This window comes from Phascolarctos cinereus, unplaced genomic scaffold (genome assembly GCF_003287225.1).
Source record: "Phascolarctos cinereus isolate Bilbo 61053 unplaced genomic scaffold, phaCin_HiC Scaffold_8;HRSCAF=390, whole genome shotgun sequence".
Lineage (NCBI taxonomy): Eukaryota > Metazoa > Chordata > Mammalia > Diprotodontia > Phascolarctidae > Phascolarctos > Phascolarctos cinereus.
In genome coordinates, this window is record NW_027556291.1 from 50,916,301 (window position 1) to 50,930,766 (window position 14,466).

The following is a 14,466-nucleotide window of genomic DNA, read 5'->3' on the forward strand; positions in this document are numbered from 1 at the left end:
GCTATACAGATGCCAGCTATTATAGCTTTAAAATTAGGAAGGGCTTTCTTCAGAACTACTTATGTTTAATGTAAGCATATTATTGTCACTGTTTGACTGATGAAGCTTCTGCAGGCCTAAAAAGGTGAAATGACTTGCTTAAAGTCATGCAGTGTCAGTCAGAGAAAGAATTTGAATCCAGATCTCCTGACTTCCAAGAATCAGCTTTCTTTTTGCTTTACCATTCTACTTCTTGGGGTATATAGAGGAATGACCATTTCCTTTCATTATTTCTTCCTGTGCTTAGATGGGTTTTTGTCTTGTAGGAAGAGGAAGAAAAGATTTTTGCGTTCACCAACCACCTTTTTTGGCTTTGTGTGATTGGGTTGCCAGTCCTTAGCAGGATTCCTTGCTAAGAGTATGGACAAGTAACTAAGAATAAATGCATTTTGCCTCATCATTTGCCTTCATCATAGTTAGAAAACAAAATAGTTTTTACAGTTTTTTAAAGACATTGGAGTCTATCATGTTTTCCTAAAGGGAAATTGGTAGAGGTTCTGACAAATAAATATTTTTCTTAATGTTATACGAGACTGCATCATTGAAGCTTTGGCCAATCCAGAGAAAGAAAGAATGAAACATGATGATACAACTATCTCAAGCTGGCTTCAAAGTGAGTATTGCTCTTCTTATGTATTTTAATATATGCAAGAATTTCTACCTCAGGAGAATATTCCCTAATATTAGCAGCTGCTTGAGGTGGCTGAGTGGCTCAGTGTATTGAGCTCTGGAGCTGGAATCAGGAAGATCTGAGTTCAGTTCTAGCCTTAGATGCTTGCTGTGTGACCCTCAGCAAGTTACTTAACTTCTCTCTTCCTCGGTTTCCTTAACTGTAAAATGAGGATAATAAGAGAACCTACCTCCTAGGGTGGTTGTGAGGGTCAAATGAGATAATAGTTTTAAAGTGTATATGTGTTGCCTGGCAATAGTAGGTGCTTAATAAAGACATTATATTATATGGTTAAGATTTTCAAACTACTAACTGACTGGATGTGAATAAATAGATGTCACAAAATACTCTTTAGAGTTATTGATAAATACTCTGATAAAGTCAGCAATAAAATCAACTAGTCTTCTACCTCTTCTTATTTTTGTAAATTTAATTGGAGGGAGTAATATGCTATATCATGAACTCCTTTTAATTATATTTCATGTCATTTCATACCTAGGCCTAGCAAGTTTTTGTGGTGCAGTTTTTCGTAAATATCCAATTGAACTTGCTGGTCTTCTTCAATATGTGGCAAATCAGCTAAAAGCAGGAAAAAGGTATGTATAAAATTTTTTCTCTAATCAGTACTTGAAAAACTACAACAAAGTAAATATAAACAATACTAAAAGGCAGCTGACCCTGGATTAAAAGCTATGATCAATATTAGTTCCAGAGGACTAATGGTGTGATATACCTTCCTTCTTTTTGTAGAGAAATGGGAGAATAGTCCAACATTGGTTTTAATTATGTTGGACTGGTGGGTTCAGCCTTCTGATTGGGACAGAAATGAGATGATTATTTGACATTTAGCAAAAGAAATTTACTTTACAATATCATGTGAAATATATTCAGGATGGATACTGCATTGACTCAGTTGGATGTGGTTCCCCTTCCCCCTCCATATTTGCCATTGTAGTGTGCCCAGACAGTGAAGTGACTCCTCAAGTACTTAGTTTTTAGACTTGAGCGAACAAAAAAATTTTGTTAAGGGTTCAAACCTTAATTTTCTGGACCACTTAATTCTCCAGGACACTTTCTTTACCTTTTAGGGGGAAATCTAACCCAGTGTTTGTAGAGTAGATGTTGATCCTCCTACAATTTAACTGTTTGTAATGAGAAAGCTTTTTGGAGAGTAGGAATGATATTGGAAAATGTCTTTGGTTTTTAAAAAATAAGAAAAACAAACCTAAGGAGCAGAATAATAAATAAATTTACTTGACTCAGTCATAGACTTTAGTATGATGTGAAATGTAGATTTTGTGCCCATTCACATTCAAGTTCGTTTTTTGTGTTGAAATCATATAAGTAGAAAAATGTAAACAAAAATAATCCACTAAAACATTTGTAATTAGTGAACACCTAGTGATGACAGAGAGCATGGTTTAGTGGAAACAATAGCACATTTAGAGTCAGAGGATCTTGCTTCGAATCCTAACCCTACCACTTACTTGGGCACATCACTTCCTCATTCTAGTCCTAAGTTTCCTTCTGTAAAATAAAGGAGTTGGATTGTATGGCCTCTGCCAGCTCTTGCTCTGTGATGCTTTGTGTAACCATGACTAAGTTACTTCTCCTTGCTGGGCCTCAGTTTCCTCCTTTATAATCTGAGATGGTTGGACTAGATGGCTTCTGATGAGGTCCCTTTGAACCTCTGGGTTCATCAGATCTAGGATCCAGTGAAGCTATGGATATATTTTTTTTTAAATTAAATTTTTTAATTTTCAGATCTATATTCTCTCCTTCCAACCCCCCATGAAAGCAAGAAAAACAAAACCTGTTAAAAATATGTATAGTCAAGTAAAGCAAATTCCCTCATTGACCATGTCCAAAGAAAAGTCTCAAATTGTACTTTGAGTACTCTTATCAGGAGGTGGGTAGCATGTTCGAGGCCTCTGGAATTGTAATTGATCATTGTGTTGATTATAGTTCCTAAGTCAGTTGCCTGTCTTTGCGATATTGCTGTTGTATAAATTGTCCTCCTGGTTCTGCTGTCATTACTTTGTATTACTTCATTGAAGTCTTCATATACTTCTCTGAAACCATCCGCTTCATCATTCTTATAGCACAATAATATTCCATCACATACATATACCATAATCTGTTCTGCCACTGCCTAATTGATGAGTACCCCCTCAGTTTTGATTTTTTTTTGCCATCTCAAAATAAGTGCTATAAATATTTTTGTACATATAAGTCCATTTCACCTTTCTTTGACCTTTTTTAGGTATAGGCATAGAGTATGCATAGTTGAGCAGAATGGCCGGACTAATTCACAGCTCCACCAACAGTGCAGGAGTACCTGTTTTTCCACAGCCCTTCCAGCTTTTGTCATTTCCCTTTTTTGTCAATTTGGCCAGTTGGACAGATATGAGGTTATGAGGTTATAGATATTTTCCTACAAAACATTATTATTTGTACGTGTTACCAAAATAAACTTATTAACTACAAAGCTTTTGAGTACTTGAGAATAGTATTGATGTTATGGATTATACATATACATATACTCTTATTTATGATAGATCACAATGTACTTTTAGTTATTATTCGTAACTACTACCAAGTGATGAAAGTACTCTGATCCTTTCAACATTATTCATTTGTAATGGTAACGTTTATATTTTGGAGGAGGAGGTGCTCATGTCCCTTACTCAAATGGTTCCAAACTTAAGAATTTTAATTTTAGAGAACAGATTGCTTATATTTTGAAATAACTACTTTTTAAAAAATATTTGACATTGACTTCAGTGCCACAGTCAAGGACCTGAGATTATATTTATATTCTGAAAAACCACCAGATGCTAGCTTTCCAAGTGGGCTTCATTCCTGATAGGTATCTAATTTTTAAAGAAAAAATTAGAAAACTTCATTATTTTGGCCACTAAAATTATTACATTGATCCCATCTTCTTGGTTACTCCTAGCTATTATGCTTTTTCCTTTTACTGTTTTCCATATCATTAGACCCATAGAATTGTAGGCTTTTGTCCACAGAGTATGTGCTTTCCTTGCAAATAAATAGATAGCTAATAAAAATGTCATTCATTCTTCTATCTGTATCTTTAATACCTAGCATATCCTGCCTGGTACATAAAGGGCACTTAATAAGTATTTGATTGCATTTCATTGCCAGGTTTCTCTTTGGCTTTTGACATATACCAATTTCTTTGAATGTTTACTTTTGTTCTGAAATAGACCTTTCTTAAAAAGTTAGAAAATCGTTAAAAGAAAACCAACACTTTTCTCTTAATTGTTTTATAAGTACTTTCTAATAAACTTGAAAAATTGCATCTATAACTTTTAACATGCTAGTGTCCTTTATGTGGCTAGTTAGACTGAAAGATCTCTCCCCCATCCTACCTCCAGAAAGACGTTTTTCTGTGTCATCTTTGTTATATACAAAGGATGGTCTTAGAAGCTATAAAGTTTTTTTTCTAAGGTTTAATCTGAGCTTGAAAGGAAATTTTTAAAAGTTGGTATTGCAGGATTAAAATATGTCTAAGTACTGGCATTGGAGAGAAAAGCATTGAAATGTAATCTGGTTTTTACTCTTTTTTTCAGTGGCTTGAATACTGACTCATTGCTTTAGGAAGCTACATCTAATATGCCAATATGGTGATTTTTGGGATTTATTGAGATTCTTATACATTCCACTTACTGCATATGTGCTTTAAATACTCTGGATTTCATTGTTTTGGAGTGATATTTTTATTCTTCTAAAACTTAAATTTTTAAAATATATTCCTGTTCTAAGATAATTTTTAGGAAAAGAACATGTTTAACAACTTATTTGTAATAGTATTTTCATATATACACATATAATGAAGAAGGAAGCATATTGTAGTGGATAGAGAGCTAGATTTTTGAGTCAGAAAGACCTGGGTTCAAGTCCTGTCCTTGACCTTGGAATACGCTTTTTAACTTCTTGATGTTCTAGGGTACAGCTCTCTAAGATAAGTTACCGAATGATTAGAAATCTACATCACGGAACAGGGGCACATGAAATCCACATGTCAGTGAAATCCCAGGTCTAGTTCCCCCCTTTTCCCCTCACAATAAAATATATGTTTTATTTGAATCACATGTTATTACAAAATTGAAATATATACTGCTGCTTCTGTATTTTTAAGTTTCTGCTATAAGCATATTTCTTATTTTCCTTTTGAATAGTTTTGACCTACTTATTTTGAAAGAGGTGGTACAAAAAATGGCAGGAATTGAAATTACTGAAGAAATAACAATGGAGCAACTAGAGGCCATGACTGGTGGGGAACAGCTTAAAGCTGAGGTGAGTGTACTTTGAGATGGCTATGTAAACTCAACCTAATTTTTTCCTCTTACAAAATAAGCCAATTATTGACAAATTTTTGAGTGAATTAAATGCCAGATTCTACAGGGAAGCATTAATTAGGTTTGTTCTTATATTACAGTTATGTTTTATTTTCAAAAAGTCTGAAAATATGGTTTCTGCATTATACTTTGTTACTGTAATACTTCAGTCAGTGAATTTATTATCTCATAGATGTGGATACTCCCAGGATTGGCGTAGATCACAACTCGTGACTCCTTTGCAAGTGTTGTCTTTTTTTTCCATAGGTCCTGCACAGGTAATCTAGTTGCTGTGCTGGAGGTGTTCCTCTAGGTCTTCTAAAACAGACAAACAAACAAACAAACAAGCCGCCCCCTTCAAAACACTTTTCATTAGCATCAGTACAATGCTGTTGTTTGTCCATCCTTCACTTACGCCACATAACTTGCATATCTCCTTTTCTGCTATTACATTTTCTTGATGAACTTTCTTATGCTCCTTCTCTTTAAGTTATGCTGCGATTAACTCAAGTCCACCATGCATTCCTCCATTTTACTTTGGGTCATCTGCATCATTTAAGGTGACTCATAACTTTGATTTTTGGAGATTGTGGTGATCCATGAATCAACAACCGATTCTATCATTATTGCCAGGAGAAAAGTTGTGTTAAAAAAATAAACAAGTCTTAGTGTGGTTAGCATTGTTGAAAAGCACTGCACAGTTTCCTAAATGTAGTAAAACTCAACTCTTTTCTTTCTTTCTATTCAATTTTGAGTCCTATTCATTGTCCATCTGCAGTGTATGTCCCAGTTATATGTATGTTCGTGTCTGTGTATGTTTATACACATATATATCCACACATATAAACATAGAGGGTAGTTGGGTGGGGTGATGGGTTAACACGCATTAACTTGTTGAACTGGCCATCTAACTACATGTCATTGTCGGGACAATAGGCATTTTTTATCCATTTAGTTTTTCCTCAATGAATTATCAGGCCTATCTCTTGAGTAACTATTGATCTCACTGATAAAGTCCTAAAAACAATTTTTATTTGCAAACAGGAACATATGGAGGACATCATATGGAATCTCTCTTCTGTTTGGGACTTAATGTAGGATATCCTCCATGACTGTGCAAATACTTTTGGCATATCTCTGTTTTATGCCATGTTTTGACAACAGATCATTTGGTTAGAGGGTCATTGGATAGAGTTTTCTGGTTGCATTTATCAAATCACCTTGTATCATCTTAACATACGTTAGGACTATGTTTTCTTCTACTAAATCAAATACTTTTTAGTAATCTAAAAATAAAACATGGCCAGATCTTATAGTTTCTGTACCTTTCAGTCAGTTGTGTGGCTATAAAGTTATGTACTGTTGCAAACTGTTTTTGAAGCCTGCATGTTAACTTTCTTAATTTCATCAACATTGCTCTTTGATGCATAGGTTTAGATTATTTTCTTTTGCAAAGGTGAGAAAATGGACATTTGTGTTAACAGTTATTGTTCTTTTGATTTCCTTTTTTGCTCAGTAATAGAAACATTCATCATTTTTTCTTCTTTTGGTCTCTTCTCCTCTCTGAATTTTCTTGTAAAATGATCCTACAATGCTGTCAAGATTATGATTTTGCTGGCCAGCATAGATTTTCAGGATGTAGATTTAGCCTGGTCCAGCCACTTTTTCCTACTTTCTCTTTGCCATTTCATCTTAGCACATCTATCTAATACCAAGATGTTAGGGTCCATATATGATGGTTCCTCTGTCAATGATGATGAAAATAGATTGTTATAGAAAGCTTAGAAAAACCGTTCTATTTTCTCTTTTTGTCCTCCTGCCAGTTGCATCTGTAGATGCTCTTGAGATGATATAGCTTAGTTGGGTCTTCATCAAGCTTTCTGTGGATTGAATTTTTGCCTCCACTGCTTTTTGCCATTTTGTGAGTGCTATTGCTCTTAATCTTTCACCATCATCTTCCATAGTGTATTCCAGGTAAATTTTTATTCTGAATGGGTGCTTCCTCATGTTGACATGTCTCTCTACTTGGCAAGAAGATAGTGTTTGCTGACTAAGTTTCTGGGATCATTTAGCCTCATTGTGGCAACTGCATTGTATCTTTTAAACTTCTTCAAGAAATGATGATAATCAAGGTCAATATCTTTTGCCTATTTTAAATTTCCATTTTTTGGGCATCTACAGCTCGTTTAAGGTCATCTTGAAGCTGATGTATTTGTTCTCATCGTTGTTTCATCTTTATCCTTTGTTCTAATTTTGATGTTGATTTTGGCTTTTGCTTTAATTGTTGTGATTGTACACAGTTATTTCTTATATGACTCACATCACTACCCAGTCATTTATTATATCTGAAACACAGTAAATTTCATTTTATTTGTCATGTTCAGTCAACAAGTGTATATATTAAGTGTCTATGAAGTTCCAGGCATTGTGCTGCTTACTGGAGTTATCAAAGACAAAACCAAATATTCTTATCCTCAAAGACCTTACATTTCTATCAGGAGGGAAGCAATGTGTGTACATATAAGTAAATGCAAAATATGTTAAATAATTTTGGGGGTCACTAACAGTTGGGGGCATTGAATTGGGAAAGATCTCTTGTGGGAGGTGGCACTTGACCTGAGCTTTAAAGGGATGTAGGTATTCTAAGAGATAGAGATTAGGAAGGATAGAGCATTTCATGCATGAGGGATAGCCTTTGCAAAGGTACAGACCTAGAAGATGAGCTCTTTGTGTGTACACACACACACACACACACACACACACACACACACACACACACACACACACACACACGCACACAAACACACACAGAGCAAATAGGTCAGTTTGGCTATGAGGTGCATGTGTAGAGTGGAATAACATGTAATAATCCTGGAAAGGCAGTCTAGAGCTGGATCGTGAAAGGTTTTAAATGCCAAACAGAAGACTTTGTATTTTATCTTAGAGGCAGTAGGAATCCACCGGAGCTTTTTAAACATGGGATTGGTGTGGTAGGATTTTTGCTTTTAGGAATATCACTTCATCAGCTGGTGGAGGATGGATGGGAAAGGGAAGAGACTTGACTCAGGGAGACCAGTTAATTAGGAAATCATTAGAGGTGAGGAGGGCCTGAAATGTGTTGGTGGCCATGTGAGTGGAGAGAAAGGGATATATACAAGAGAAGTGGAAGTGGAATTATCATCATCATCATCATCATTTTTAACACTAATAAAAAAAGTAGAATCAATAAAGCTTGGCAACTAATTACATGGAGGAGGTTGAGGACAGGCAAAGGTGATTACTAGGATGTGAATCTCGATGACTGGAAGGATAGTGCTACTCTCAACAGAATTAGGGAAATTTGAAAAGAAGGGTGGATTTTGAGGGTAATAGTGAACTTGAGATATCTATGGGACAACCTGTTTGAAATGTTCAGAAGGCAGATGATGATGTGGGACTGGAACTCAGGAAGGTTGTAAGGACTGGATGCATAGATTTATGAGTTTACTGGAGTAGAAATATTGGAACCCATGGAACCTGATGAAGCTATCATTTGAGAGAGAAAAAAGAAGAGGTTAAAGTTCGAGCATTGGAATATACTCACCATTAGTAAGTGTGATATGGAAGAAGATCCAGCAAAGGAAACTGAGAAGTACCACATGTTTTTTTTAGGCAGGAGGAAAATAGAAAAATAGCAGTATGGAATCCCCAAGAAGAGAGTGTCCAGGAGGAAAAGGTGGTCAACAGTTTTAAGTGCTACAGAGCTGACAAGAAAGATAAAGATTGAAAAGAGGTCATTAGATTTGGCAATAAAGAGACCAGTAGTTATTTTGTAGAGAGCAGTTTCAGCTGAATGATGATGAGTTTGGAAGCCGGATTACAGAGGATTTAGAAGAGAGGGAGAGGAGAGGAAGTGGAGCCAGCAGATATGGTCAGAGAGAAGAATTCATCATGGCCTGGAAAATTTGGGTGTGCTTGGAGGCAGCAGGGAAAGAATCAGTAGTGAGAGGAAGAGATTGAAGATTAGAAGTAGGGAGTGATGATGGTGAGTGGAGAAGATGGGATGGGTTTGAGGTTATCAAGGGGAGAGGGCCATCTCTTCATCAGAGACTAAAATTAAGGAAGATTTGGTTTGGTATGATAGGGGGATGAGATCAAATGACAACATTTAAAGTGCTTTGCAAAACTTGAAGCTTTATATAAATGCTGTTAAATATTATTGTGTGAGATGAAGAGAAGAGGGAACTTGGGATGGTAGGACAGCCAGAGCTGAGATGATTTTCAGGGGAAGTATTGAGGAATAGAGGGATTAGAGGTCATTGTGAGATGGAAAAATAGGTTTAGGGGAGGAGTAAGGGATAAAGAGAGATTGGTAAAAAGACCATGATTCAGTAATGGAATTTTGGCATTCTTGAACATGGATGTTCAACATGACAAAATTAAGAGTGTGACCAGTCCTGTTTCTTGCTTAAATGGAGTGGAGGATTAGGTCTTGGGAGTTGAGTAGGTTGAAAGGGACTAAAGGAAGTTAGGGTATTTGACGGAATGTCAGTCTTGGCGCAGTCCATCCCCCCAGCCCCACCAAAGTCATTGAGTATCAAAGTATATGTTGCCTTGGTTTGGAGAATCTTGTCCAACTTTTCATAAAATTCCTCTGACTTCCAATTGCTCTTCCTCAGATTTTGGTACATAAGCTACAGTTATTTTCATTGCTTATGTTATGTTCATCATGGATGTTGTGAGACAAGATTGCCAGTTGTCCTCTGAAATTATATTTGGGGTTGGTTTTGGTTTCAACCTACCAACTTTCTAATTAGTTGCAAATTTCTTTATCTTCTAGTTTTGTTTGTCATGCAGATGTCAGTTTTGGTCTAGTTCATTTCTTCTACTAGTCATTGAAAAGTACGATCTGTAAAATTATACTCATTACAAGGATTGCAGAGAGTAAAGAGGAAGGAAGAGGCAGCAATATAAAGTGTTGAACTGCCAACATTTTAATTGATTAACTGTAGTAGATAGTATTCTATATTTAGGGTCATCTCTTAGAAGAAGAGAAGTAGAGGATGTTGAAATTGTGGGTTTATAATTTTATTTAAGGCACGTGATTATTTGTTGTATCTTTTTGAAAGTAGGTGGTTAATGTATTCCAACCTGGTGTAGTAGAGAGAGCTGGCCTTAGAGTTAGGAAGAGTTAGGTTCAAGTTGTCTTTCTGACACATTTTGACTTTTGCAACCCTGGATTAGTCATGTAACTTCTCAGTGCCTCCAGGCAAACTTTCTAAGATTATAATTGCAAAACAGTTGACGATCTGCTTTGGTAGAGGAAATTTCCTCACTGGGGTTTTTTATCCTGAAGAAGTCACATGTCTGGAACTTGTGCTATTTTGTGCGTGTATGTGTGCGTGTGTGTGTGTGTGTGTGTGTGTGTGTGTATTGAAACTTAGTAATTTTTTTTTTTGCGGGGGGTGGTGCAGGGTGGCTATTTTGGACAGATCAGAAACACTAAAAAATCCTCTCAGAGGTTAAAGGATGCGTTATTGGACCATGATCTTGCCCTTCCTCTATGCTTGCTTATGGCTCAGCAGAGAAATGGTGTAATCTTTCAGGAAGGAGGAGAGAAACACTTAAAGCTTGTGGGAAAATTATATGACCAGGTAAGTAAATGTGGTTTGTATTTTTTAATAAATACTTAATTTGGAGCACAAAAGTAGAAAATATTAAATATGCACAGTTAGATAGTATTATGCTCATTTATTCTCAAATATCAAATTGAGACTTCTTGTCTACAATGCATGTCACTCTGTGGTATATTTAAGGATTTGATACCAAAACAATTGAGTGAAGGGTAGAATTTTTGTAGTAGAGTTGATGTAGTACGTGTTGCAATATCTGTAGACTTTTCACCTAAAAAGAAATTCCACAACTGATGTCTGTAAATTTTAATTTATTTCATGATCATACTTCAAATCTAGCCTCATTAATAGTTATTTCAAATGCCAGACACAGATATAATTGTGGTGGCTAAATCTAGATTTTTATGTTTTAATAATTTGAAAGCCAAAGATCATATATCAAAGTTGAAGGAGCAACTCTATTTAGAAAGCACAGTCTGTAATGCAGGAGATTAGGAGACTATGTAGTGTAAGAAATTTTTCTGAAACACAAGACATATGTATTGTGATCTGGGTAAGTTACTTTCAGTCACAAAATGTGACTTAACACTAGCTTAGAAGTCAGGCTAGTTTATGACAAAGCTGTAATTCCTTGTGTGACTTTGGATAAGACATTGACCTCTCTGGCCTGGCAGATTTTTATCTGTGAGGTAAGAATATTTGAATAGATGATCTGTAAGTTGCCTTTTAGCTCTTAACATTTAGTGATTTTAAATTTAACTTTTGATTCAGTGAAGTAGTTAATTTAAAAGCTCATTTTATAAGTTTTCTTTAAAGGAAGTCTTTATTTTGAAGGAATCTTGTAGTGTATTTATATGGTTATTTTCATCTTTGTTTTTTCAATTTAGTGTCATGATACCCTGGTACAGTTTGGTGGTTTTTTAGCATCTAATCTAAGCACAGAGGATTATATAAAGAGAGTGCCTTCAATTGATGTGCTTTGTAATGAGTTCCACACACCTCATGATGCAGCATTTTTCCTGTCTAGGCCTATGTATGCACACCATATCTCAGTGAGTAAATATTTTAAAAAGCTTCCTAATTTTTCTGAACTATGGTTTCATAATGTGTGTGTATGAGTTGGATAGCAAAAAGGTTACCAGTGATGTTGATTTATGGAAGGTTTGGCATGTATTTTTGTTAATACCTAGGGCTTTGAACTAGCTAGAAAGAAAATCTTGTGTGAATAGTTCTATGAATTAATATTTCACCATAATCCAGAGCAATTGTACTTTTCAAATCTATTGAAGATGTATCTAGCCAAACTTATGTAGAATGTTAGTTTTGAAATTGGTAGAGTCGATAATCGTAGAGCCTCTGCATGAATCCATATACCAGAAAAGAAATAATTTGTGCTGTAAATATTTGTTTTTTGTTTTTCATCCTCAGTCAAAGTATGATGAGCTTAAAAAAGCTGAGAAGGGAAGTAAGCAGCAACATAAAGTTCATAAATACATCACATCGTGTGAGTTAGTGATGGCTCCAGTCCATGAGGCAGTGGTCTCTTTGCATTTGCCAAAAGTGTGGGATGACATCAGCCCCCAGTTCTATGCCACATTTTGGTCATTGACAATGTATGACCTTGCAGTTCCACGTAATAGCTATGAAAGAGAAGTCAATAAACTGAAAATCCAGATGAAAGCTGTTGATGACAATCAGGAAATGGTATGTTTTTATTCTGCTAGCTCAACTAGAATACCTTCTTTGTGTTAACTTATAACTACTGGTTAAGCTTAGTAGCATTGGTCAAAAAATTCATCTTTTCATGTTGATTCTAAACTTCTGACCGAATGTATCATTTATATATTTCATGGTGTATGTGAGGCTGTTAGCATCAGTAAGCATTTGACTCTCTTCTTTCTTGCTAGCACTGTGTTAGGTGCTTTTAAAGGATGCAGAAGTTGTATATAACAAGGCGGCTGTCCCTCAAGGAAATTGTAGTATACTTAGAAAAAGGTAGCACATTAAAAATGAGAGAAATTTAAGTGCTAAACTGTAATTGACCCAAATACAGGGTATCCCCAAAGTCTTGATGACATTTTGAGCCTAAGCTCAAATAATAATAATAGCACTAAGACTCATGGAAAACTGTGTAAAACACAGTTGGAATTCAGAGATTCAGTAGAAACATATGGGCTAGAATAATCAACTACACTTTAATGGAGAACTTAGGTTTTCAAGCATGGGTAGTATTTGAATAGGTGGCAAGAAACAAGTAGGACTTTCTGGGAAAGAATAGCCTGACCATATCAGCAAAAGTGTAAAAGTAAGAATGAGTTTGAAGTATTTAAAAAAAAACCTGAAAAGAAACATAAGAATATCTCTTAGACTAGAGTGGAAGATTTCTATGTCTGTCCACACACATGTATGTATGTGTGTATGCATATGTATATGTATGTATGTATGCATATGTATATGTATGTGTATATATAGATATATGAATTTACATCTATCCATCTATCTACATGGTAGTAATGTAAAATAAAAGTTGTATAGTTAGGATAGGACCAGATTATGAAGCATCTTGAAAGTTAAGTAGAGGAATTTTAGACTTTGTAATGTGGTAGGTGGTGGGGCAGCCATTGTGGGATTCTGATGAGGGGGAATGATATGATGAAAATAATATTTAGTTAATATTGGTCTGACAGTGCATAGTTGGGAGTAGTGGATTTTTTGTTGAGGAGGGAGATTAGTAGGTAGTGGGGACTGTAGTCAGGTATCTAGAACACCGCTACAGAAGCATTGGCATAAGGAAATGAGAAATTAGACTAGGGTGCAGAGAGAAAAGGGTGACTTTAAAGGAAGAAGCGATGGCTGTAGATAAGAGTGAAAGACATTTCTCACTGTGGAATCTGGAACAATGGTTGTACTAATGAAAGACAGGAAGGGGAATCCATTTGCAGGGCAAGAATAATGAGTTCAGTTTGGGGGCTGTTGAATTTAATGTGAAAACATCACATCTTCCTCTAGGGTATTAAATTGCAAGCTATTAGAGATCAAATTTAGAGAGGTAGATTTTGAAGTTTGCATTGAAGTAATTGAAGATATTGGGGAAAAAAAAAAGATATTGCCCCCAAAATCGCTAATTCAGTGATCTTAATATTTCAAGAAAATGGAGATAAATTGTACATAATTAGAAAAAATATCACATTTATTTATTACCCATTAGCCTCCAAATAAAAAGAAAAAGGAGAAGGAACGCTGTACTGCCCTTCAGGACAAACTTCTTGAAGAAGAGAAGAAACAGATAGAACATGTCCAGAGAGTTCTGCAGAGACTAAAACTGGAAAAAGATAACTGGCTTTTAGCAAGTAAGTTGATAGGGCTAATTCATTCTCCCTACTGTTAAACTTACAAGAAAGCCTTTCTGATTTTAGAGCTGTTTTCATATGTCATGTTTTTTGTGTTAAGTCTGTTAGGTAGTTTTCTCTTCATTTTGTAAATGCAAAATTATTCTCAGTTGTTCTCTGAGGGAACTAATGGTTCACAGAACTGTGTGAAAGATTTTTTAGAAACTGCTTCATAGGTAAAGAAAACTACCTATTAATGACAATTTACTCTGCACGTTTCTTTCTATGGGGGTTTTTGTTTTTATTTTAGGAAAAACTACAAATTAGGTCGGAAAATGTACAGAATATAGATGTGAATTTTATCCTTGGTATATTTTTTGGTACCAAGTGATGCGTTTGTTAGTATTTCATACAGTAAGCCTGCAGTTTTTATAGCTATTAAATTTGTGATA

The 14,466-nt window shown here is 35.4% G+C and overlaps 1 protein-coding gene across 7 annotated transcripts in view; it reads left to right on the forward strand.

Moving 5' to 3' along the window:
• THOC2 (THO complex subunit 2) overlaps nucleotides 1-14,466 on the forward strand; it is a 95,625-nt gene that overhangs the window by 56,103 nt on the left and 25,056 nt on the right. For all 7 annotated transcript variants that reach the window (XR_013483652.1, XR_013483653.1, XM_078147902.1 and 4 more), the window contains exons 18-24: nucleotides 572-652; nucleotides 1,209-1,305; nucleotides 4,915-5,032; nucleotides 10,527-10,706; nucleotides 11,573-11,737; nucleotides 12,114-12,389; nucleotides 13,894-14,035. Coding sequence is in view for 5 of the 7 variants with exons in the window: in XM_078147902.1 (XP_078004028.1) it covers nucleotides 572-652; nucleotides 1,209-1,305; nucleotides 4,915-5,032; nucleotides 10,527-10,706; nucleotides 11,573-11,737; nucleotides 12,114-12,389; nucleotides 13,894-14,035 (1,059 nt within the window). In the remaining 2 variants the exon portion in view is untranslated. The remainder of the gene's footprint in view (nucleotides 1-571; nucleotides 653-1,208; nucleotides 1,306-4,914; nucleotides 5,033-10,526; nucleotides 10,707-11,572; nucleotides 11,738-12,113; nucleotides 12,390-13,893; nucleotides 14,036-14,466) is intronic.